Here is a 24152-nt window from a genome sequence, read left to right as displayed (position 1 = left end):
TTGGAAAGACTGACGTCCACAGAATGCGGACTGTTTTGTCTAAAGATTGTGTAGCTACACTTTGTGTTTTTACTGAAACTATGAAACTCACAGATGAGATGTCCTACTTATTCTAGTAGATCTGCATATATTAAAATAGACATGTAAAGTAGTTACAGAAATTAATTACTAATAATTGATTATGTCTCTCTAAGAAAATATTGAGATGAAGATGGCGCAAACTCTACTTTAGCATTATTGCCCGAAAGTTCGTTTTCTATTTTAACGAAATTTAGAATTTGTATTTTCTAGGGTTGGGTGAGTATTCAAATATTGTTACTAGGTACCTATACTAGGTCTGTCAAGGTCTAACAATGCAAGTAAAGTTGGCTATCAATGACGTTCATTCTTTTTTAATAAGAGTTCAATTAGTGCTGGAGGGAATCTTTGCTAGTAACAATTAAGTCTCCCTGTCTTTTTCAACAATTTCTGGCACAGAAAACATCACAATTTCTAGTAGTGCTGCATGTGGTAGGCTAGCTTACTCAAGACAAATTCTCGTGTAACACACACAAATGCGCGCGCGCGCGCGCACACACACACACACACACACACACACACGCACGCACGCACGCACGCACACACCAGTTGTGGGTTCCTTGACCAACTGTCATTGCAAATGACATTCAGAACATGGGAATAAAACTGTCTGTAATAGCACAAGAAGCAAGGTTCTTGCTATCGGAATGTCAATGACTGCTAATTTACAGCACAGTGCTTGGCTAACAAGAAACAAGACAAGCTATTTCATCTGTTTCACTATTAGTATCTTATCAAGAAACAAGACAGTACAAGTCACAGCAGGTTAGAATTTACGTTATCTAATGCTAAGGATTATGTGGCAGAGTACCGTTCACTAGCCCACTGTTATGGTCCATTGGGTTGCTAATACCAGGCACGAAATACGGCACTGCTGACGTGTTTTCGGGTTTCATATGAATTCCAGGTGGTGGTCTTATACCCACTGATGGTTGTACAGTACGCACAGCACCAAGATGAGGACCATGCATTCCAGGATACGGAATGAATGTGTCGTGTTGATGACGTACTGTCTGTTGAACAAATGGTGGCATATGCTGTGGACCCGAATATATGTTCATCCCTTCTTGACGTGCAACGTTCATTCTTGTCATAATTCTCGGCCTCTGAGTATCCATAATGGGAGAAAACTGATTGCCTGGTACAGCACCGATTGTCGGAGCACACGATGGCAGTCCATACACAGTGTGAGCATGAAAAGGAGGTATCGGTGTTGGTGTTCCTGGATGAGACGTCGGCCCTCTCATTACTGGTGTCGACTGTGACAAAGAATCTGTGGAAACAGTCATGTCTGGCCACATGTAATGTTGATTAGGCAGCCCTGGCATGTGACTTGAATTGTTCAATTTTGGAGATAGATGGTCTACAAAGTTTCTGCCGACCTGAACGTGAACTGGATGGGGTGGAACTGTAGCACCAACTGTACCTGTCACATCAAGTGGCAATGATAAATTATGAATACATCGTACTCACAACTGCATGATTGTAACCTTGAATAAGCAGACCGTCGCCAAGTTTCTGATGCCTGTTGGGCCAAACCCCATTCGGTTGTTCCTGTTGTGGTCGTACTTGTGTGAAATATTGACCAACAGTTGTAGACACTACCGTGTGACAAGGTCGCAGTACACCTAATCACCACAAACAACGAAAAATCTTAATACAAGCAAGTCACAGAGCAATTGAAAATTCACCTCCATGCAGTGGATTTCCATGGTTTACTAAACGTAGCACACCAGCCTGCAACAGAGCAAAGTATGCATCAAATGGAGTCACTAATTACTAACTGCAAGTACAATATGGTACGGTACATACACTACAATACAACTGAAAGTTTGCTCATGTTACATATACTTCAAACCAACAGCTTTGACATGTGTGTGTGTGTGTGTGGGGGGGGGGGGGGGTAGAGCAGATGGTAGAGCGTTGGTGATGACATCCAGGATCTTGTATTCCGCGATGAAGGTTGAAGGTTCGATCCTGGTGGAGGCGACACTGTTGCAGTTTCCTTGAGCAAGAAACTCACCCACACAATTGCTTCTCTCGACTTAGGAGTATAGATGAGTACCTGGTCATTGACTGGGGTGAACAAGACCGCTGGCTTGGCAGCAACATCATGCAGCAGACGGGTACATGTGGGCCTTGGTGTCCAGTCCCAGAGCTGCGCCATCGTCAGTACCCCTGGATGACTCTGGCCAAGCTCCAGGTGGATTGTAGCGCTGGCCCCAAGACTCCACCATAGCGCATGGAGGCCCTGTCTCTAGTGGCAGGGGGAGCTATCTCCGTAACTGACCTCAAGGTCAACGTCGAAAGACGTGGAGGGCTTAACATTTGTCCATTTTTTTGTGTGTGCATGCGTGCGTGCATGCATGTGTGTGTGTGTGTGTGTGTGTGTGTGTGTGTGTGTGTGTGTGTGTGTGTGTGTAGAAATCTCTACCTGAGAACTTTGACCTGGAGTTTCTGCTTGATCTGTCCCATCAGCGTAACTGCCTTTTCGTTTCCATAAAGGTACTCTCTGTTCTCTTACCGCTCCTTCTTCGTCTTGTTCTCTTAGAGTTTCCCTTATGCTACGCATCACTCTCAGCTTTTCAGTCTCTGCTTCCATTAACTCAGCTAAAGCTTTGGCTGACTCTCCATATGGATCAAACTCTACACAACATACAGTTCCAATTATAAATAGGCAGATATGCACACAAGGATAAAGTATATAAGCAAGCAAACATGCAAGTAGGCAAACAAACAGATGAAGAAGCAACGTACACATACCAAGATCATCCTCATTTCCACAAGACCGCCTCAGATGGTCAATTGTATTTGACCAACTCCAACTGGGCTTTTCTGTTCTACACAGTCATGCAAGTAGTAAAAGCAATTAGCCTTCACACACACACACACACACACACACACACACACACACACACACACACACACACACACACACACACACAAATAGTGAAGGTCTGTATAATAAAAAATGAGGACAAAACAACCACACAAGAAAACTCAACAGAGCAAACAGTTACTTACACTGACGCATGTTGAAGTACATGCAAATTCATATTGAAAACATTAGTTTCATAAGATAACAATCTGTTTTACACGTTAATACACCTTGACAGCAAAACGTGGTAGTTCTGTTACTATTTGTATTAATAGAGAAGCCAAATGAGCAAGCAACTAATACACAAAGATTATTTCTAAATAAATATTTAATTGTTTGTGATGACTGCTGTAATGATTAGATAAACAAACAAACAAACAAACAAACAAGACCAACATTAAACATAAACAACAGTCCACACAACAATAATACACATAAAAACAAACAAACAAGCATGCAGAGCTCCTTGCAAGTCAACGTAATTACAGTTATACAACAAACCACTTTTTCCATATGGCTGGCACACATTCATCATCACCTGTGAATTTGTCCGTTTACACTGCCATCTATTCCATTCTCTATGTGTCTAACATTAGATCTCTGTTCTAATGACACGACATCTTGAGTTTCATGTCTCTCCACTGTTTGATTATTTGAAATTTGACCAGCGTCTACTGCATCTCGCAACAAAGCATCATCATCATCAACATCCGACTCTGCATGTGTTTGTACTCGCTGCTTCTGTTCATGATGACGTATCTGTTGCTGAAGAGCACCAGAACTGACATGAAGACTTAGTTGTGCCATATCGGCAAAAAGTTGCTGTACAGGGTGAACAGGACATGCCACACCATATGGTAATGAGTCATGAACATGAACAGAAGAGTCAGACACACTTGGAGACCCACTGACATGTACAGATGAACTACCGTTTCCTTGCTGAACTGCTTCATGCTCTGTGTTGTTATGTGTTACTTCATGATCACCACTGTCTTGTTCATGCTGTTGTTGTTGGTGAGATGTCCCACTGTTAATTTCCATTTCAACTGCTTTTGCACCAGTTTGATTGTGATGTGATATTTTGCCATTCTTCTTACCTACTGACTTGCCTTCACTTTCTCCCCTGTTAGTCAAGAAAAACACACCAAATACACATCTTATCAAGTGTGTTTGACTTGTGAGAAAATAAACCGAGCTACTTCTATCAACAAAGAAAGTAAACCAAGTAATCACTCCACTGATTGTGACCTCTAATAAAGAAGTTTCACTAGATGAATTCTTCAATGAAACTCTACATTCTGACTCTTAGTTTTTGGTTGTTAACTGTAAAGTCTCACCTCTAACTCTACAATGTCAAATGATTGTAACATGAAGTCTCAGTTATAATACATTAAGATCTTTGTTCCAGTGTTATTGAGAAAATTGGTAATGATAATGATAATTTCTTATCAGTTGCCTGTCTGTATTTCTACAATCTCATTACACAGTCAGCCCTCAAGTTCACTTTTTGCTCCATTAGCCATTGGCAAATGAAGAAAAATTCAGTAGCAAGAAAAAATTGGTAGCCTAAAAAAAGTTTAACAGCCAGCCCCACCCTCACAGCTTGAGGAAAGGAATTGGTAATCAACGTAAAACATGATCCAGCAGCACTCAGTTCCTCACAGTAACAATAAATTGGTGCATTGATAGGAATTGGCTGTGATGTCCTCAGGGTGTAATAATTCACACTCAAATTATGAAATAAATGACCATTGACTGTATTGGTCACCAACTGGTCAGTTTTGATATACAACATTAGCATATACATAAAGATGCTGTAGTATAATGTGGTGTCTTACCTAGGTTCATGTATTCTACACTAGGCATGTGCAATGTATGCACACTGTGTGATAAAAATGGTGTGAGAATGTTTTGTAGATCTGAGTACATGCATATGTAGATGTAAGATGTGTGTAAATCTCCATTCAAACAAAGCTGTTCAATACTTTGGATTTACTGTTTGATACAACAATTCATATTGAATTCATATTGTGTGACAAACAATTTGCTGTCTAAGCACTGCCTACATTTACTTGGCATCCTGTCTCACTAGTGCTACTGCTTTGTAACAAAACATTGAAGCAGAGATTTCGCTCTCTAGAACTTAGCCTTTCTTCATGTCTGAAGTCTCCCACAATGCAGTCCCAGTGTTTAGTCATCACAGCAGTTTGTCTGTGCTATAGACAGTTACCAAAAAGCCACTGGCAACGAACAATTTGTGACTAGTCAGTATGCAAAAATGTTAGTAGCAATGGCTACTGGAACAGTCACCACTTAAAGGGCTACACCACAGGTATGTTGTGAACGACAAATCTTTGTTAATCTAAAGTAAATGAAAGCAAATTCCTTAATCTTGACAGCATCAAACGTAAACTGGGTGAGACACTGGACGTCCAATCATAACGTCCCAATTCTTCAGAAACAAAACGAGACAAAATTTAGATAGAATTCTCAAAAAGTGAAAATGCTATTTGTAATGCATGTCACTGACTACACTTCTAGCTCACCAGAGATCGTCTGCTCAAATCACAAACATTTTATTAGTAAGACAGACATACGAGTAAGGCATAGAGAAAACTAGAAGTAGGAGACTGTAATTAAGTAAATCTGGTCTTCATGCCTGTGCAAACGAATGCAAGCATTAGCTGCAGTAGCAATAAACTGACCATCCAGCTGAGCTCAACGTAGTTGAATTTGATGTAGTAGATGAAGGTAAAGCAAAAGATGACATGACAGCTACGCAAAACAGCAGCAGTCAACATCACAAGTCTCAGTTGAATAATGCAGCAAACAACCTGGAGGGGCTGGTATTCCCTGTACAACCTCCTAGAAATACAAACTTACGTCAACTGTTAGAAGTAAATACAGATAAGAAATAGTCACACCAATTCTTGATCTTTCTGTCGATTCCTATAAAACAAGTCACTTATCAGCTACTCAAACAGTAAAGAGCAAATTGGTTTCTACCGAGCGTTTGGAAGCTCTTTAGACACTTGAGCCAAAGCCATTGTTTCAAAAGTTTGATGCTTTCTAAAAATGAGAGAAATGACTACAAACATCTTACCTTGTCCATTCAATAGATACTATAGCAACACACACACACACACACACACACACACACACACACACACACACACACACACACACACACACACACACACACACACACACACACGCACACACACACGCGCACACACACACACACACACACACACACACACACACTGAGTAATGACGCACAGCAATACTCCCGCTAAAGGTCACTTCACCTACCCCATTTGCATGTCTTCCTTTGTAAAGCTGGCTTCTTCTTCACCAACCTCATGTAAGTACATACAGTCCTAAGCAGAAAAATGTGTCATTATTACTGCACAGAGTAGATCTTACACAAACACTACAGAAACAACTCACCGGCTTGTGACAAGATTGATTCTTTAGAAAATTACTGCAATACTTTGTTGTGCCAAACGATGCTCTAAACAAACATTATTACAGAAAGATAGAAAGCCAAAGATGTCATGATGACCATACTTTAAAAATCGACCATCAATGTATGTGTCATTTACATTTTGTATTGCTCTAGCAGCATCCTGCACAACAACAAAGTGACTCACAACTAAACCGACAGATTATCAAGTAAGAACATGAGGCACTAACTATGTAAACTAAAATAAACAAAGTGACTCTCTAACTTCACGACCAGTACACAATAAATTTATTTACCTAACATTGTTTGCTTAGAAATTGTTTACCGTCCTCTATTCCCTTCACCATCACTGCAAACATTCTCTGAGGGTAAGATGATTTGTTACATCAACAACAGCTAAACCATGGAAACGGTGGACTACACCATAAGTAGCTCAATCTGCCCACTATTGTGTAAATCATCTCCTCAAATAGAATAAACAAGCTACTCCATGCAAACTGCATTTCTAGAAATCACACCCAAGCAACTAATTTCTATCTGAACGACCGTTGTAGCCGGTCATATGCGTAGTAGCATATACTCCTAGTTACCATCATTTGATAACTGCCTGTTCTTGTGCCCATTTCTCACATAAAGATTTACTAAATTGTCGAATGAAAGCGAGACTTAACTAAGATACAAACAAGTTTAGATCTAGCAACGATGTAAACAAGTTGCCTGGGACCTCGGTGTCTGGGCACGTTGGGCATTATGGTAGATCCGCGCCTGTGCCAGGTATAATAGAAATTGATTTAGATGGTCAAAATCGGCATCAAGTATTGATAGTAGAGAAACGTAATGGAATCTTGAAGAAAATGTAGCTGGTCTGGATCGGTTCGGAAGTTGCCAGTGTCAACACGAGAATAAAGTAACTAGCGAGTTGTATTTAACAAACACACGAAAGACGTTGAATTTAAAAAATTTGTGGATGTCATAAACAAAAAAGAGACAAGCAAATCTACTGATTTCCTGATTACCAATATGTGTATATACAGACAATACACAATTAACGGATTTCCCTTAGTTACACACATATAAACAAGTTGTATGGTAACTACCATCAACCTCAAGTGTTGATATGATAGTCAGTTCATTGGTCTGTCCCTGTCCCTGCTAAGACATTACACCATAACTCATTTATACCTCTACAACATACCTCATTCTTATAATATGTTATGTATGCTCCCATACTCGGTCCCTACACGATACAACACACAATAACATAACATCCAGTCGTCACTAACACACCATGATGGCAACACCTGTGGCCCTGGATACACGTTCGTGTTGTTGACAACGACTTTATGAATTCTCCCAAATTTTCCAAAATACTCCGGTTTCTTCAACACCTGAGAAACGATGGTAAGACACTAGCCAGCCAACGTAATGTCATCCATGTGAATACCTCAGAGTCAGCCAAACGTGGAGACAGCCCGATAACAAATACTAAGTTGCGTTGAACAACACGAAGCTCAGACAAATGTTTTCGTCCGCCTACAACTTTCTGTCTTTTCTCTTGGTTCTTTTGCCGTTTGCTGTTCTTCACTTTCTGTATCCTAGTGAGTTCAATGTTTACTGAACTGCAATCCCCATCTGCTCCCCACATGATTACTTACTGTTCTTGTGTTAATGGAGTATACTCGGCAGGGTTTTCACTGTAAGGCTAAAACAATGAAACAATCACATGACTATTAATAGCACGACAAATAACTGTTGTTCTTACTTTTCTACATGCCGGACAAAGACCATTTTCATCAGTACGTATGCGATGCCAACAAAATCGACAAATCTAGAACACATAATTCACTATATATATATATATATATATATATATATATATATATATATATATATATAGTGTGTGCGTGTGTGTGTGTGTGTGTGTGTGTGTGTGTGTGTGTGTGTGTGTGTGTGTGTGTGTGTCAGAATAGGTAAAACTAGTCTCAGTGTCTTCACAGCCTGATAAAGACACACAATTCATTCCTCACCATTTACATCTATGCTAAAATTCTAGTTTAATGATACACTTTCTCTCAAGTTCCAGCTCATATCTAACTACTCCTAATGTATCACACCACCTATCCAACCCAATTAGCCTCAAGACCCCAACCTCAACCCACTTCCAAATCCCAAATAGGAAACTTACAGCACCAAGCATCCTCTTTACACCACAGTGACAAACCTCACTCTCACCCACTCTGCTGGCATGTTAATTAAAACGACAATACAGAACGGACTGTAAGACATATGCAGTACCTATTATACTACAAATGACTACACATTGCAACATTTCAAAAAGACCACATTCACTCTTAATCATATCACCACCTTAAACCACAAACCAGACATACCATACTAAACATACATTTTTGTTTTACACTAGAGAGAAACATTTATTGAATAAACAAAACAGATCACTACAGACGATGCCTTCATTACAATTCTAGTGGCACATCTTAAAGGTCATGTAACGAAACTACTCTATGCATTAACAATTGCATACTAAATAAATTAGATACACTAGATCCAGCAATTCAGTTTCTTGTCTGTCATATAGTGAATGATGCCATCAGAACCATCTTGCAGACCAACTGCACAAGACTCCTTACATCATTTGATGTGCCCAGCAAAAGCATCTAGGGCCCAGGTTATGTACAGTGTTAGAAGTATTTACAGATAAATTTACCACATCACAGCATCACAGTTTCTAGTCACAAAACAGAATTCTCAAGATTTTTGTAAGGCCCGGCGGAAATTGTTATATCCATGCCCACCCTAAATTTAGCCACTCCCATTCCAATTCAGGAACAAAAGGAACAAAGTGGTTTATCTTTAGCAAAGTTTCTCTCTGTCTTACTTCCCTGTGCTTGACAACGTGATAGCTACATTAATTAAAGGCCATACTAAGATTTCCAAAACTAAAAAGTTGAGAACCTACATAGAATAGGAGCCAGATACCTACAAACCTTGTTTGTTACCATCAGATACTGACCTAAACATGGGGGTATGTGACAACTACTGTTAATCTTTGAGTACTTGTATTATAATTAATATAGCAATCTTTGTCCGAATTGGTCTTATTTTCAAACCAAGCATCCCAGGAGCGACTAGTTAGCCTCAAACAACTTCCCACTTTTCAAAATACAAATACAAGTCCATTGTCTTCATAGCTAATCACTGCCTACTTATGCAGCAAAGCATGGCGGGCCTGTACCAAGAATGCGTTCGATTGGACTCTTCCAACTTCTACAGTTCTGTCGCTATAGTCGAAAGAGCCAACTCTACCGGCACTGCTGCTTGTTGGAAAAGCACACCCCTCTTCCAACCTCTACCAGTTCCTGCGCTGGTAGAAGTTGGAAGAGGGGCGTGTCTTCCAGATTCTTCTGGAAGAGCCCAATCGAATGCGCCCCAAGTAGAAGCCAAGGCATGGCGGAGTGCTGTGCCTTTTTGTATGCTGGAGACAACCCTGTTGAAAATATTATGAAGCTTTTAACTGTCCTTCATTTATTCTAGCAAAAGGCTTGCATTACTCGTTAAAAGTGTTACATACATATATACATACTTTTTATTATTATTATTGAGAGTCGTTATGACTTCTAAAACAATAACAAGCTACAAACAGTCATGTAATTGTAAAGTCCGGTCTATAATTGATTCTAACAAAAGGTTTCCAGACAAACACACAGACAAACATACACACATACATACATACATACATACATACATACATACATACATACACACATACATACATACAGACACACATACATACATTTTTTTGTTACAAGGACCCTTAGGGCCCAGGTTACTGCAGACACTACTAAGTACTTGCTACTATACTTTCTACGATACTAGTATACAATCTACGATACTAGTATACAATCTACGATACTAGTATACAATTGAAACACTATCAGCAGTCACTGTCTATACATACATACATACATACATACATACATACATACATACATACATACATACACACATACATTTTTTTTTGCTACAATGCTACAACGCTACAATGCTATCATCAGTCACTGTCTATATGTCACTTCTTCTTCTTCTTGGACAGAACTTGACACTCCGGAGAGAGAGGCAATTGTATGTTAGTTCCTTGCCCAAGGGAATTTATGTATGTGACCCACCCGCACTTGAACTCTGACCCAAAGGTCCCGGATGTAGTCAATCTCCAACTGCACACTCTAACCAATTGAGCCACATACATACATACATACATACATACATACATACACACATACATTTTTTTGTTATTATTAAAAGTTGGTACAACTTAAAATCAATCTAAATTCTCTAAACTAAAGCTAGGTTTACAAAAGGTCCCAAAGACTTCCAAAAAGATATGTCCGACTTTCTTGCACAAACAGTTCGTATATGTCGACGTAGATGCCACTTAAAACTGTTCATAATTCCAACGGGAGGAAGAGTTTTTCTTTTTGTCCAATAGATAGTCATGAGAATGACGAAGAAAGTTCTTACATACATACATACATACATACATACATACATACATACATACATACATACATACATACATACATACACGCATACATACTTCCATAATAATCAAATCTAGAGCAACAAACGTTGCACAACGATTCAACGCAATTGTTTGTTAATATCAACACCTAACGTCCCTATTGAATAGGCAGTCACTGTCTATCACAAGTTGAAGGTGTATTACGCTGGGCTACTGATTGATAAACGTTAGTCTGACGTACTATTCGACTAGATATCTAGTTTACAAGTCTCTACAGTCCAAATCCTAACCTACACACTAGGCAACAACCCCAACGTACCGGCTGCCCATATAAAACTAACATAATAACAACAAACTGACTTGATATCCACAAGAGCAAGGATAGAAGTTGACATCATCTAACTCCAACGTCTCCATACAGAGAGGACACTGACGAAACGACAACAAAACCTTACAGTCAATAAACAGTCCCTAAAAGAAAGACTTACTTCTGGTGTATCGTCCATGTGTGTCGTTATTGAGAGGATGAATGAAAGAGTTGAGTGATATTGAGTGACTCTGATTGGTTACAGCTGATTTCTCCGATTCTGCGCTCTAACGAGCTTGTCAAGACGAATGAGATGAACGGATATGCTGCCGAGAAAATGGGACTTTATTTGACGTTGTCTTGTCTCGTCTGTTATGGTCAGAAACACAAAGAAGGGCGACTAACGACGTTGCCTCTCTTACGTAACAAGCAGGTATGTAGACATGAGTCGAAGTTCCCGTATGTAACGTCACACCTACTAAACGTCCAAGTTCCCGTATTTTTTTCCAAGCTACCCCCCCGGATAATGCAGGCAAAGAGAGAGTCAGAGCCTCAAGCTAAGGCTGCAAAGATAGACGGCGAGTCGGAAAAAGAGCAATCTGATGATTTGGCTTTGATGTCGTTGGATGGATTTCATAATGTGAAGATTTTACGTCAAGATGTTCATCACAAGACAATGTTTGTACAGGCCAACATTGATGAACGTCCCGGTGATGCAGTTGTTATAGTAGAAAAAACTGCTTTTACAGAGGAGAATGTCAAGAAGTTGTTGTCATCATCAACAAAATTGAAATTTAAAATGTCGAACGACATCTACAGACAGTACGATGCATATCCACCTTCACTCTTGAATTCACTTCAGACGACCGTCATCTATCCTGCGTCTGACGAGCTTCTGGCCAAGTTGGGATCTCAGGAATCGTTTATGGTTGAAGAGACTCCACGTCTTTACGAGACAATCACTAAGAAGTTTATCGAGCAGAAGACAGAAGACATGCAGGTCTGCAGTAAATAGGAAAAAGTTTATTAGCTAGCACGTGCCCATTGGTTTCAATTTTGTTTGCAAATGATTGATTGAGGGAAGCAGTGGCATAGCCGGACTTCCATGATTTGGGGCTTGGGCTGCCAGTTGACATTAAACTTAATTAATTTAGACCAACTGTGTAGAGATCAGTCATATCTGTAAGTGATTCGGACTGCTTGTCTATTCATAATGGTTTCGAGCATATACTCAGGCAGGGGTGCTCAAGTTTGAAATGGTTGGTGCTGTGTCTTGGCACTCCTCTGGCGCTCTAGAAATTGGGTGGTGATTCATGCAGTGGCATAGCGCCAGATGGGTATCCCTGATACTGTAAAAATTCTTTGGTACTCTCTACATATCGCTGGTTGGCTGCTCATGCAAATCATGTTACACTGTACTATCAATTTCAAATTATTAACTAATGACAAAATAGGGCATGTACATGTACTGTTGTAAACTACATCATATATCATACTCTACAAAGTTTTGGAGGGTCTATGACTCTTCAATGACCCCCATATAGTGACACCATTGAGGCAACTCCAAGTTTTATTGGCAACGCCCATCTTGCTTACAGTCTGCCCTAATTTTCATCTATGATTGAAATGCAGCACAATGACATTGGCCTTGTTTGTGAAGGTTTGTGTACAGATACAAAACCTGAGTGCGTCTGTACATAACAACACTGAGTGACACTAATCAGTTGTCAGTCTTGCAAGGGTTGCTCGCAAAGAGCTCAAAGTCAGTTGCCCTTGATTGTAAACAATTACAGTAGCATTGCATTACACAAGTCCAGCTGTAGTTGGTCTGTGTACTGACTCATGGCTGTAGTAACGAATTAACTTGTTTGGACTAATGCAGTAAATTTTAGCAGGCATGACTCATGATGAACACAGCATCAGCAACGGTGTGACAATGCATCTCATGTTTAAATTTACAGTTGCAGTTAAAGACTAAATGAATTTGCTTTAGTTATGGCCTGATAAAACCAATTCTCAGATATTTAGGATTTGTTAGTTAACAAATGTTGCTTACTTGAAAGAATAATAGAACAAGACAGACGTAATGGAACAAGACAGACAGCTTACTTCAGCCATAGTCTTGTTCTAGACACAATATCTAGAGTAGAATGGAGTAACTATGGAAACTGCTATGTTAGTAGATACTGCGGACTAGTGTAGAAGCCACACTAGTATTGGGCGTATAGTATTGGGCGTATAGTACTCCTTATTACGTCTTGTCTAAATTAACAGATGGACAAGTTTGACAGCAATGAGGTTCTTTGCATATGGAAACTGCAGAATGACCAGGTTGCATCTGCCTGTAGTTCTAGCCACAATTATGGCTAGTTTGTCACGTTTGGTAACAAACTTCTGTATGCAGATCTAGCTGTCATATGGATATACAGTAGGGTCAAACATGATTACCATTTATGTAGACAAGTGTGATATACATTCAAGATGGTTTTAGTACTTGTCAGAGCCTTAGGACTCCACACAGTCAATGCGGCCGTGACTGCTCAGGTTTTCAAGAAGTTGACTTCATCACAAAAACTGCCACTTCCGGTCTTGGTGCCAGGTGATTAAATAAGTAATGTATTTTTATCTATGGTCATGGTCAGAATTCTAGTCGAAATTTGGAGGCCATATTCCTTCGGGTACACGTTCAATTCAGTAGCAATTGGGTAAGTGAATGCATGGAAATTGAGGCTAATCTATCCAGGTAGTTTTGCTAGTTGCCTTGTTATTCCGGCTTGACAAGGGTGTTATCTAAGCTACACTCATGTAAAGCGCGCTAGGGTGCACAGGTTTAAATTTTACTGTTAAGGTGCTGCTTGTACAAGTATATGTGTCCAGTAGCTAGTGCCGTTGTAATATGCAGTGCTGCTGGTGTCAAATAGACACAGATTATAATGATTACGTTTGTTTATGTTGCAGTGGGTCTACAACATTCTTGATCATAAAGCTGAAACTGAGAGAACCGTGTTTGATGATCCGGATCCGGAAACTGGATTTGTTCTTATCTCTGATCTCAAGTGGGATGGGAAAACTGTGGATAGTCTCTATTTATTGGGTATATGCTATGCACGAGGGATAAGATGCCTAAGAGATCTATCAACACAACATTTGCCATTACTAAAGAACATGCTGGCAAAGGGAAGGGTAAGGACAGTTGCTGTATTAATATTTTTGTTGTAGACTATTAGACAGGGATTTAGCTGGTCAGTTGTAATACAATATATGGACATAGGACTAACAATTTTGGACTGTTTTTATGTGTATTATGTATTATCATATTCTATAGGCACATCAAATATCTAAAAGGTTAAATTTTTTATTTTTAAATTAATTTTTGTAATCACTCATTTTTGCAATGTCTTTAATGTGGTTATATTATTGTCAATCTATTGCTTTAATATGTAAATGTTTAGCTATTAAAGCTTAATTTATGGTGTTTTTTGTAGTTATGGCCAGGCCAACTAAACTTTTTATGCTTGGATATTTGGATATGAAAACCAGACGGACCGACCAAAATATAACACGAATGATCATGTAGGATTTTGAGCATGTGCAGTTCTCATTGCACTGCCTACAACCGTGAGATACACTGATACAAATGGCGGGTGATACCAAGTTGAAGTGGAACATGAAAACAGTAGCTTGACCACATGTAGTCTTGTTCCCAGACATTCGCCTTGCTCCTCCGTGCAGTGCTCGCGCGTCACATGAATGCCTCGCCTCTCTCCGACGAGTGAGGCTGTGACATTGCCTAGTCATGTGACGCACGAGCACTGCATGGAGGAGCGAGGCGAACGCCTGGGGACGAGGCTGGGTTGTATGTACCAAATCTTTTACAGCAATCATAATATCAATGCACATGCACACATCAAATTTTTTGTTTTGTTCAAGCTCAAAACTGGACTGGCGAATCTGAACATCAAGAAATTTAATTGGTCTGGCCTAACGCAATATGAAATTATGGACTTTTTGATAAGGAATACTGCAAGTGGAAGTATTAGCATGTGTTTCATATGTTGTTATAGTAACATCGTAAGTATAACAGACTTGTCAACATTTTATGATTACAGGATGTGTAGTGTATTCTATAGATGGTAGTGTAGCCACTCCCCTATATAATGTGTCGTTACACTATTTGCCCCACCTTCAGTACTCTCTCGCTGCTTACAATTGGTTGAGAACCCATCTGAATTCGAATGGCCCCCTACCTTCAGTGCAATTTGTTAATCTTGTAATGATGTCGAAGCTGATCAGCAGCAAGTGAGTTTGATTGGTGCTCTTGCTGCTACAGATGTACTCCCACATTCAACTAGTAGTGTATTTCTGCTTATTTGTGTTAGGCATTCTGCTGCTGTTTGCACACTACCTAGGGATCTCTAAATCACAACTGGCAGGAACTGTGAAGAACTTTGGCTACCTTTGAAGACACTAGGTTTTGCTTTTGTGGATGCACAAGACAGCCTTGAGAATTCACTACATATATGTTGAATCTGGCATATGAGAGGGTTAGGTGCAAGGCTAGAGATCGTGTACAACACACAATGACAAGATGGGACTTGACATACAGTATATCTACTGGTGGCGCACTCTAGATGTTGGGTGGGCCAGGTCTAGCATGGTCAAGCCCCGCCCATGATAAATGTAAGAAATAGCTAATTTATTTAATTACTTGAATCAATATTCTTGGAAGTCCTCGTCAAAAGCCCATTGGCAAACGTCCAATTTTCAAGTTGGGTAGGCCATGGCCCACCTGGCCCACCCTGCCCGCTGGCCCTGTCAGCTGGTTGTAACATTTGCATATATCCAGAACTGAAGAGTTGATTGATAAGCTGATTGACTATCAGACTGGCATTAGTTTAATATGAATATAAATATATGAACCATTCTCTGAAAGTGTGGTTTTTGAATTCTAACATTTTACTGGCAAAATTGGTTGATGAGTATGATTTTCATACTTTGCAACAGCAAAGTGTAGATAGTTTTTTTGGGTAAAACTTGATAAACAGGCTTACTGTATGGTTCATTGCATTTAAATTACAGGGCAATTTGCAGATTTGTTTACTTGCTGAAACAATAATTGGTTGTGCTGTTGTAGCATATGCCCTGCTTTATATGCTTGGCATGTAATGAGTTCAAGACTTCGCTGTTTACTTTGACCAGTCATTAGTGTGTTGTGATGTTATTGGTATGAATGCACTTCTGTGTCTTTAGGCTGCCATAGAAGAGCGGTATGGTCTTTCGCCTCGAAAGGTCAAGGTGTATGTTCATTATCATCCATCGTACTACCATTTCCATGTTCACTATGTACACATCATGGTGAACCACCCTGGTGGTGTTGCAGGCCGTGCCCATCTTCTTCAAGATGTGATCGATAACATAGAGCACATCTCTACTTCCTACTATCAAGATTGTACACTTACGTTTTGTTTAAGAAGCCAAGAAGTATTGTGGGAGATGTTTGAGAAATCAGGAAGTCTGAAGCAATGAGTGAGCACATTGGTTTTGTAGTGGCATCTGTGTGTATAGGCATCTGATCTGGTAGATGCTTTTATTTGCAGATTGTTTAACAGTGTTGTATTTGATTGTTTAATAGATTTATGCCCATATAACTAAATGATGGCATATTTTACATTCAAGGTACACCATACAGAGATATGACTGTAATGGACCTGTACTAGAGCATAGCTGCAAATAGTTTAAGATACCATACTAGTCTGTGATATTCTAATTCATAATGTGACACTTGCACACACACACACACACACACACACACACACACACACACACACACACACACACACACACACACATGCACGCACACACCTAAAAAATCCTAAAATCCTAAATGTCAGGAGCTGCCTCTTAGAGGTCACGCCCCCAGCTGTTAAGCTGGGCCCTGTGCGCTACTCAGGGAACTCTGGGCCTGTGATAGCAAACTCCTGGAGCCGGGCCAGGCACTCGCAGGAGCACCGACTTGTGAAGCCGACTGTGGTGTGAGCACCCAAAGTCTCACCAGGACCCCAGTGGCTGATGTCACGTCACAGCCGATGGCCGAGAAGCAAATGTATGTTAGTTTCTTGCTTAAGGAAATTATGCCATAGCTCGCCATCACTGTGACTTGAACTTGCGACCCTTCAAGGTCCCGGATGTAAACACTCCATAAGATGACTCTCTAACCAACTGAGCTACCACACCACACACACACACACACACACACACACACACACACACACACACACACACACACACACACACACACACACACACACACACACCTTAGTGAAAATGTTTAAACAGCAAGTAGGTCAACTAAGTACAAGTCATACACTACTCATGCACTCACTAAATCAGCCATTGTGTTTCCTTTAGTTAAAATTGGCTGATGCAGTTAGCAATCATTAAAAAGCTTAGTCCAAATGTTGTATGCCAACTAGAAAACATATGCATACTTTACTATACAAAACTTCAGCAAGAGATGGGCATGTTTCCCTGCACATTATGAGGTGTAATCAACAGTTGATATTTTTTCTTCTGCAATAGTACTTCATTATCACAATTTACAAACACGCCTCCAGGTACTGTAAACTACTAGTTAAAAAGCAACATCATACATACAGTCATCTTATTGTCACTAAAATACAGTTTCCATGTACAGTAAAGGATGCGTTAGCAACGAGTTGCTCTCAAGTTGTCTAATGATCCTACACTTGCTGATCGTACTCCTTGTTTCTTATACTGTTGAACAGGTCGATAGTTTGTAGTTGAACCAAGCCGCTCCCTGTCCTCAGGATTTTCACAGTATGAGTCGTCTCTCATTGCCACGCCATGAGACAGCTCAAAGACAGATGAATCACCCGAGATGCTCAACTGTTCAATATGTCGGCCAACCATCCTCTGAGCTTGCTCTAGCCTTGCATGCAGACCACGGACGGCTGATGTGCTGACACTGAGATCAGTCTTCAGAGACTCGTAACTTCCACTGCGTTGCTTCAAGTGTTGTCCTGTTTTTTGATCACTAACCGACGTAGCATCATCTTCAGACTCCGATGACACACTCTGCATTGTCAAAGGCTGGAAATAGTTGCCTCGAATGCGAGGAGATAACGGTCGTTGTGGTAAGGGACTGTGACTGCCGGGTTTCAGAGCAACCGGACGAATTGGAATGCCAGTAAACTTTGCAGAAGACTCTCCTGTCACACCATTTGAAGTAATGAGTTGTCCAGTTGGAGCATAAATGTCATAATAGTCTTGATCAGGACTGCTACAGTAACTAGCGCTTGATTTTGTAATTCGTGTGTTACAACTGCTTGAACCCGGAGACGGTGGCATCGACAACTCACTGTCTCCACTAGATTGACGTGGATGAGCTGCATCACCACTGGACTGTCGTAAGTGAGTACTACGATCACTTCCTGTCCGTCGAAATCGTGGATGCTGTCCATTTGAGGCAGGAAGAGGACGAAAGTTGAGAAGTCTGGCAGCTGCTACTGTATGATATATTTCTCGAATTGGCTGACCATCGGGAACATTGTCTGTGCTACCGTCATCACTGCCAATTTGATCGAGTGATTCGCCAGACTGCATTAACTCTGCTAGACCTCGGGCAACAGCTTGAGCTTCTAAAGCTACATTCATGTGTGCTTCTGCTTCTAGACTGTAAAAAGGTTGTCTCGTGAGTCCAACTCCACCAAATCCAAACACAGGACTACTGCCTTCGCTGTTAGTTCTCCTCAATGGTTGAGGTTTCACAAACCACTGAGAAGCTGGACCGGTACTAGCAGAACGGCTGATCTTTTCATAATCGGTACGTGCATCTGGATCAAACGGAGACATGAGATTGTCACACTGTAGCAGAGACTGACGGGAATCACAAAGTGTGGGTGTAGTAAGATGACTATGAATTGAAGAAGCACTCCGATATTCTGGTCGTCGCTGAAGCCTCACTGTCTGGTCCAATTCGACGTTGTGACGATCCAATTCAGAAAAAAGAGACGCAACGACGGCTTCTTTGTCTAAGAGCTGGTACTCTAGCTGTGACACGTGGCTTTCTCGTCTCTTCAGCTCAACTTGAAGTCTGTCAACCTAAAAGATCTGTTATACACAGAATCTCGAATCACAAAACAAACAGCTCACTTTCAGTTCAAGAGATTCACATTGTTTTAGCGCATCCTCGGCCTCTTCTGCTTTCTTGACCATTGCTAACACTTCTGTCAAATTACTTTCTACAAAAAAAGTACAATTTTAATATCAAATGAATATGCAGAATTCACCATCAACTTAAGCTTAATGGCCAGCGATAATCAAAACTACTCTAGTCCACCTTTTGCCTCATCGCTGACAAGTTGAATGTTCATCTGTCTCAGAAAGTGAATTTCGTCTTTGTAACGTGTCTTCAGCTTTTCCTTTTCATATTCACTGTCTAACAAATGCTTTTCTGCAGCTGCCTTCTCTTGGTATGCCTTCTCTGCATACATCTGAAGCTTAGCAACCTTGGCTCGCAGATCAGAAACAACAGACAGTCCCTCTCCGCTCATCATTCCACTGTCTATACTAGATACATCACCTAAACTGCGACAGCGCTCCCCACGTGGAGGATACAAACTTGTGTGTTGTGATTGACTGCTTGCATCTCTCTCAGGGGCACTAAATCTGCTTCTAGCTCTCTCCAATTCCACCTGCAAGCGATATACTTCACGTGACAATTTGACATTTTCATCCTGTTTGGCTGCTAGTTCTGTCTCCAGCTTTTCACGATCCATATGATTATTTTTGTATTTCTCTACCAGTTTTGTCTGGTCTCTCAGATCAGCCTCTAACCGACTGACTCTTGCATTGCTTTCACCTCTGTTTGCTTCTAGACTCTTTGCCATTCCATCGTTCTCTCTTTCCAATCTCTTAACTCGAGCTCTCAATTTTTCAGCGTTCTCCATTTCCTCTTCCAGATGTGCTTGTACTTTCAGCTTCTCTTGTTGCACAACAATGCGACTGTCAACCTCCGTCTTTACTCGATGCAACTCTCTGGCCAGTTGGCTATGTAATCGAAGATTCTCTTTCTCTAACTCCATGGCCTTCTGTTCAAACATGTCTTTCCTTCTTTTCATAGATCCGTGCCTTTCTAGTCTCGACTTCAGTTGAACAGTTTCTTCCTCGAGTTGAGCCATTCTTGCTGCAGTCAGATCTTTTTGTGCATCCTTCCGTTCCAGCTGACCTCGCAGTCTTTCTGAGCTCATTTTAGACTGTGACAATTCTGTCTCCAATTGCTGTATCTTCTGTGTGTATTCAGAGATGCTATTCTTTTGAGACTGCCTCAACAGTGCCATATCACATTCTCGTTGTCCTCGTTCTTCATGTAGACGACGTTCCAGCTTCTTAACCTTGTCTTCCAGCTTGTCTCTCTTCTTATTCAGCTGGGCTACTTCATAAGCCAGCTGGGCTCCTCGTGGAGTGCTTCTGGTGGTCGTAGGACCAGCAGTCACCCCACTGTCTGATACAACATCTTCATTACTACGACGAAGTCGAGATGTCCTATTGGCACTAAATTCTCTCAGTTCTAAACTCATACACAAACATATTTCCTGTTCAGAAATAACGACACAAAAAAGACGTTCTTTCTCATACCTTTTCCATCTGTTGAATTCATGCCAAGTCTCTGAACTGAGCTGTAGATTTCCCGACCCTTTCTCATTTCTAGCTTCCTGTCCAATTGCTGCAAATGAAGTCAAAGTAAGACTGAAGAAGCAACTCATGTTCTAACTAATATTACAGACAATAGAACATAAACAAAATAAAACTAATAACACCATAAGTTACACTAGACGGTAATTGTATCCTGTGTGGAGCCTAAATAAAACTACGTTTGTTTGCTTCTTTATATTGACAGTGCAATACAAAGCAACCTGCAACATGTAATCAGTAGAACCACAAGGGTCAACAAGACAAGATAACTATTTCAATAACATGTCCTGGTAGTTTTCCTACACCTGCCACAGCAACTCATATTCAAACTGACAAAAAGACAGCATTTGTGCTTCCAGATGGTAAGTATAAAGCCAGTTTCTAAAGACACACTGAACTACCCTATTATCACCAAACTAAAATCACTGGTCAGCCATTTATATTTCCCTTTTAGAAGAAGTTCCCATAGAGTCATGAATGGCTGTATTAATAGCTCAGGTAAGCTACAAAGTAAACCACAACTTGTGACATCATTATTGAATTCTTATTAACCACACAAGGCATAGAGCCATATTGTTACCTCTTAATTACTAGTACACATATAGATATTCTACCCAGATTAAATACTGTTCCTTCTCATTTGTGGAAGATCTCATGGAGGAATAGGTGGAACATCTCATCGAACAATAGTCATGCATTATGCTAAAACAAGTTCTAAGAGTGATCTCAATACATTATACATAATGTTGCAGCCACCAACCATTATACGGTATCCTGCCATGTCGTTCCATCAAGAGACAAAATACTAACTATAGTAGTGTCTCTAATACTGGTAAAGGACAGTAAGGCACAGAAACTCTGTGTTGTGTCATTTAATTAATTAACACACTAAAGTAGGTAAAATAATAAAGTTTGACCACATTAGGACTGTTTTCCTGGAAAGGGAAATGCAGTGAAACCATGCCCTCCTAATACGTAAGATGTGGTAAGATCCAGTTATGCTGTTTATTCATAGTGTACAGTGCAAAGTTCAAGGTTATTGGAAATCAGTCAAGATACTATCACCACACAAAGAAATGCTTGATGAATGAACAATCAATGCAGAACAAAACTGTAAAGCAATTAACTACAGTGTCCTCTATTTCAATAACACTCTGCATGAAGTCAATGTGATTGATGTAGACCATCACATGGTGCATACATAATGTTTGGAGAACGTGATTACAGTCTGAGATTTGCTAAAACAGTCGTAAGTACAAACTTCTAGCCAAATGTTGTAAATAAGTGATTAGCCTCTCTACTAATCCGGCAGTGATTCTCTATTAGATCAAAATCAATATCCCATATTCTACTAAGATGCCAATATATCCAATATATCCCAACCAGCAATGACAACTCAAGGAATATTGCACTACAATGTCCACATAACATCGCACTCCTCTCGTTTTCTAACCTAACTGTCGGACATGTGGCAAAGAGCATACTCTGCTGCTGTGTACCAGCTAACACTACACTTTGCAAATCACTAGTACCAATTAAGTATCATTAAATGCTATACCATTAGCATCTTCCCAAATTTCAACTAAGGTCATCCGGGGCAACTCCATGACCGGGGCAACTCCGTGAATATCTAACTCTGTTTGAGCGTGAAGCGTCTTACCTCCAGTTTAGGATTTAAATCTCTGCTACTATTACTAAACTACTTGACGTAGGATTATGAGTTTCATAGCAAGTCGATTGCTACTTGAATGGACATCCGAGACAGCGAAGCAATAGCAACAAAAACGCCTCATACACCGCAACTTCATAAGGTACAGCGAAAGATCTAATACGTATGCCTTATTTGTCGCTACCACAATAGATGCAGTAGAGAAACGTACCCAAGCAAGCAATAGTTACAACTATTCGTAAGTCGTAGTTGCCAGAACAAAACTCTGTTCATGAAGTTGCCCCACCCACAAGATTAGCAGTGACGACAAAAATCCCGAATTATCTCAAGAACGATTGAGATTTCAGAGATGGTCGCCCACATGCTGATTGGCAGAAGGCTACTGCTCCATACGGTAGTAAGATCAAGCGACTACAACACTCATACATAGCAATATACTGACATGTATCAAATTACTACCCCATTACCCTACATAAATTCTAACTCAACTGTGTCAGACAAAAATCAGAAATACAAATATGTTACCCTGTTACTCTGCTGCTCATCAACACAACAAGAACCCAAGAATGCGCACATACTTGTAGCACAGCAATAAATCCGACAATTCGAGAAGCAATGTAGACACGAGATCTACAAAGGCTTAGAAAATAAACTACATACCCATGTACACTTCAAACAGACCAGTGGCAGTCCACTATATGTTCCCATGCTCTCAGCCTGCTGCCACCACCACATGCTCCATAGAAGCTATTTGCTGCCCTGTTTAGACAGGATAGGCAACAACGTAGATGGCTTGAATACATTATCATAATTGCCAGTAATCTCTTCTTGTGTACACCATTTCGTTTCATTCTAACATTAGCCTTCTGCTACGTGTCTACGCAATACAGTCAATGCAATAAACACGGAGGTGGTGTAGAGTTTGTGTGTGTTAATTGTGCGGGATTGACAAACAATCCCACGCACCACAACACACAACACCAAAACACTAGCCCATCTCTCTCATTCTAGATGATGCTAATGACACCGTATCATCAACCTAAAACAAAGATACGTCTATGTGCTAGTCTATCACCTAACTGACTGTCTGTGTAGAGAATTAGATAAGAGGTTATCATGTGTTGCTTGTGTGTCTGACTCTCTGCTCACTTGTTGCAGTTTCTCTGCCTCGATTCTTTCATGCTCCGTTCTCTCCCTTCTCTCAGCAACGCGTCTCTCGTGCTGCGCTTTCCAGTCGACCTCACCGTCTCTCTTGGTCGCCGTTCTAGCCGCCTCACGACGTCCGCTCTCCGCCCTGAGTTCCATGACGTCACACTCTGATCATTGATAGCTACTAAACTAATGGCTAATAGCGTAGCGCGTTTGCTAGTCTTCACGCCCTCACTTGCAATTTCAACCAACCAGAGACGAAGAATACTAGATGATGAAACACTAGAAATCTCGACAGTTTTGTTAGTAAATACATTTACTCGATCGCTCGATGTGTATTCAGTCTTGCTAATA

At 40.5% G+C, this 24152-nt stretch overlaps 3 protein-coding genes across 4 annotated transcripts; 1 reads left to right on the top strand and 2 right to left on the bottom strand.

Moving 5' to 3' along the window:
• Positions 1–673: 673 nt before the first annotated feature.
• LOC134181109 (uncharacterized) lies at positions 674–11703 on the bottom strand. Its single transcript, XM_062648314.1, has 20 exons — positions 11448–11703; positions 11320–11388; positions 8185–8250; positions 8078–8124; positions 7867–8017; positions 7724–7810; positions 7618–7659; positions 6527–6585; positions 6407–6470; positions 6269–6336; positions 5963–6025; positions 5881–5905; positions 5791–5821; positions 5662–5731; positions 3495–4079; positions 2842–2918; positions 2513–2724; positions 1770–1815; positions 1569–1706; positions 674–1504 (listed from the first exon to the last, which is right to left on the bottom strand). The coding sequence occupies exons 1-20, from the start codon at positions 11463–11465 to the stop codon at positions 867–869; spliced, it is 2556 nt and encodes an 851-aa protein (XP_062504298.1). The 5' UTR covers positions 11466–11703; the 3' UTR covers positions 674–866.
• An 82-nt stretch (positions 11704–11785) lies between these two features.
• On the top strand, positions 11786–17018 carry LOC134181235 (m7GpppX diphosphatase-like). 2 transcript variants are annotated; one of them, XM_062648474.1, is made up of 3 exons: positions 11786–12266; positions 14225–14449; positions 16517–17018. In XM_062648474.1, exons 1-3 carry the CDS (start codon positions 11793–11795, stop codon positions 16790–16792), a joined length of 975 nt encoding a protein of 324 aa, XP_062504458.1. In that variant the 5' UTR covers positions 11786–11792; the 3' UTR covers positions 16793–17018. The 2 variants fall into 2 exon arrangements, with proteins under 2 accessions (XP_062504458.1, XP_062504459.1); XM_062648475.1 differs by lacking the exon at positions 16517–17018 and adding an exon at positions 14752–14890.
• Positions 17019–17807: 789 nt separating this feature from the next.
• LOC134181476 (golgin subfamily A member 3-like) lies at positions 17808–23954 on the bottom strand. The gene is made up of 5 exons (XM_062648746.1): positions 23799–23954; positions 20924–21011; positions 19626–20855; positions 19439–19527; positions 17808–19387 (listed from the first exon to the last, which is right to left on the bottom strand). Exons 1-5 carry the CDS (start codon positions 23952–23954, stop codon positions 17972–17974), a joined length of 2979 nt encoding a protein of 992 aa, XP_062504730.1. The 3' UTR covers positions 17808–17971.
• Between the last annotated feature and the right edge of the window lie 198 nt (positions 23955–24152).

The sequence above is a fragment of the Corticium candelabrum genome, chromosome 6, assembly GCF_963422355.1.
Source record: "Corticium candelabrum chromosome 6, ooCorCand1.1, whole genome shotgun sequence".
Classification (NCBI taxonomy): domain Eukaryota; kingdom Metazoa; phylum Porifera; class Homoscleromorpha; order Homosclerophorida; family Plakinidae; genus Corticium; species Corticium candelabrum.
This window is presented reverse-complemented; position numbering and strand designations above follow the sequence as displayed.

What these genes read in the sequence shown, in the direction of transcription:
- LOC134181476 (XM_062648746.1), bottom strand. Translation starts at nt 23,954, where the DNA reads ATGGAACTCAGGGCGGAGAGCGGACGTCGTGAGGCGGCTAGAACGGCG. An exon ending in AGGCAGAGAAACTGCAACAA is followed by an intron (nt 21,012 to 23,798) that starts GTGAGCAGAGAG and finishes CTTCATTTGCAG; the next exon opens with CAATTGGACAGGAAGCTAGA. An exon ending in GTGAATCTCTTGAACTGAAA is followed by an intron (nt 19,388 to 19,438) that starts GTGAGCTGTTTG and finishes CAGATCTTTTAG; the next exon opens with GTTGACAGACTTCAAGTTGA.
- LOC134181109 (XM_062648314.1), bottom strand. An exon ending in ACGTGTATCCAGGGCCACAG is followed by an intron (nt 7,660 to 7,723) that starts GTGTTGCCATCA and finishes TGTATCGTGTAG; the next exon opens with GGACCGAGTATGGGAGCATA. An exon ending in GACAGAAAGATCAAGAATTG is followed by an intron (nt 5,822 to 5,880) that starts GTGTGACTATTT and finishes TTGTATTTCTAG; the next exon opens with GAGGTTGTACAGGGAATACC.
- LOC134181235 (XM_062648474.1), top strand. Translation starts at nt 11,793, where the DNA reads ATGCAGGCAAAGAGAGAGTCAGAGCCTCAAGCTAAGGCTGCAAAGATA. An exon ending in AGAAGACAGAAGACATGCAG is followed by an intron (nt 12,267 to 14,224) that starts GTCTGCAGTAAA and finishes TTTATGTTGCAG; the next exon opens with TGGGTCTACAACATTCTTGA. An exon ending in ACATGCTGGCAAAGGGAAGG is followed by an intron (nt 14,450 to 16,516) that starts GTAAGGACAGTT and finishes CTGTGTCTTTAG; the next exon opens with GCTGCCATAGAAGAGCGGTA.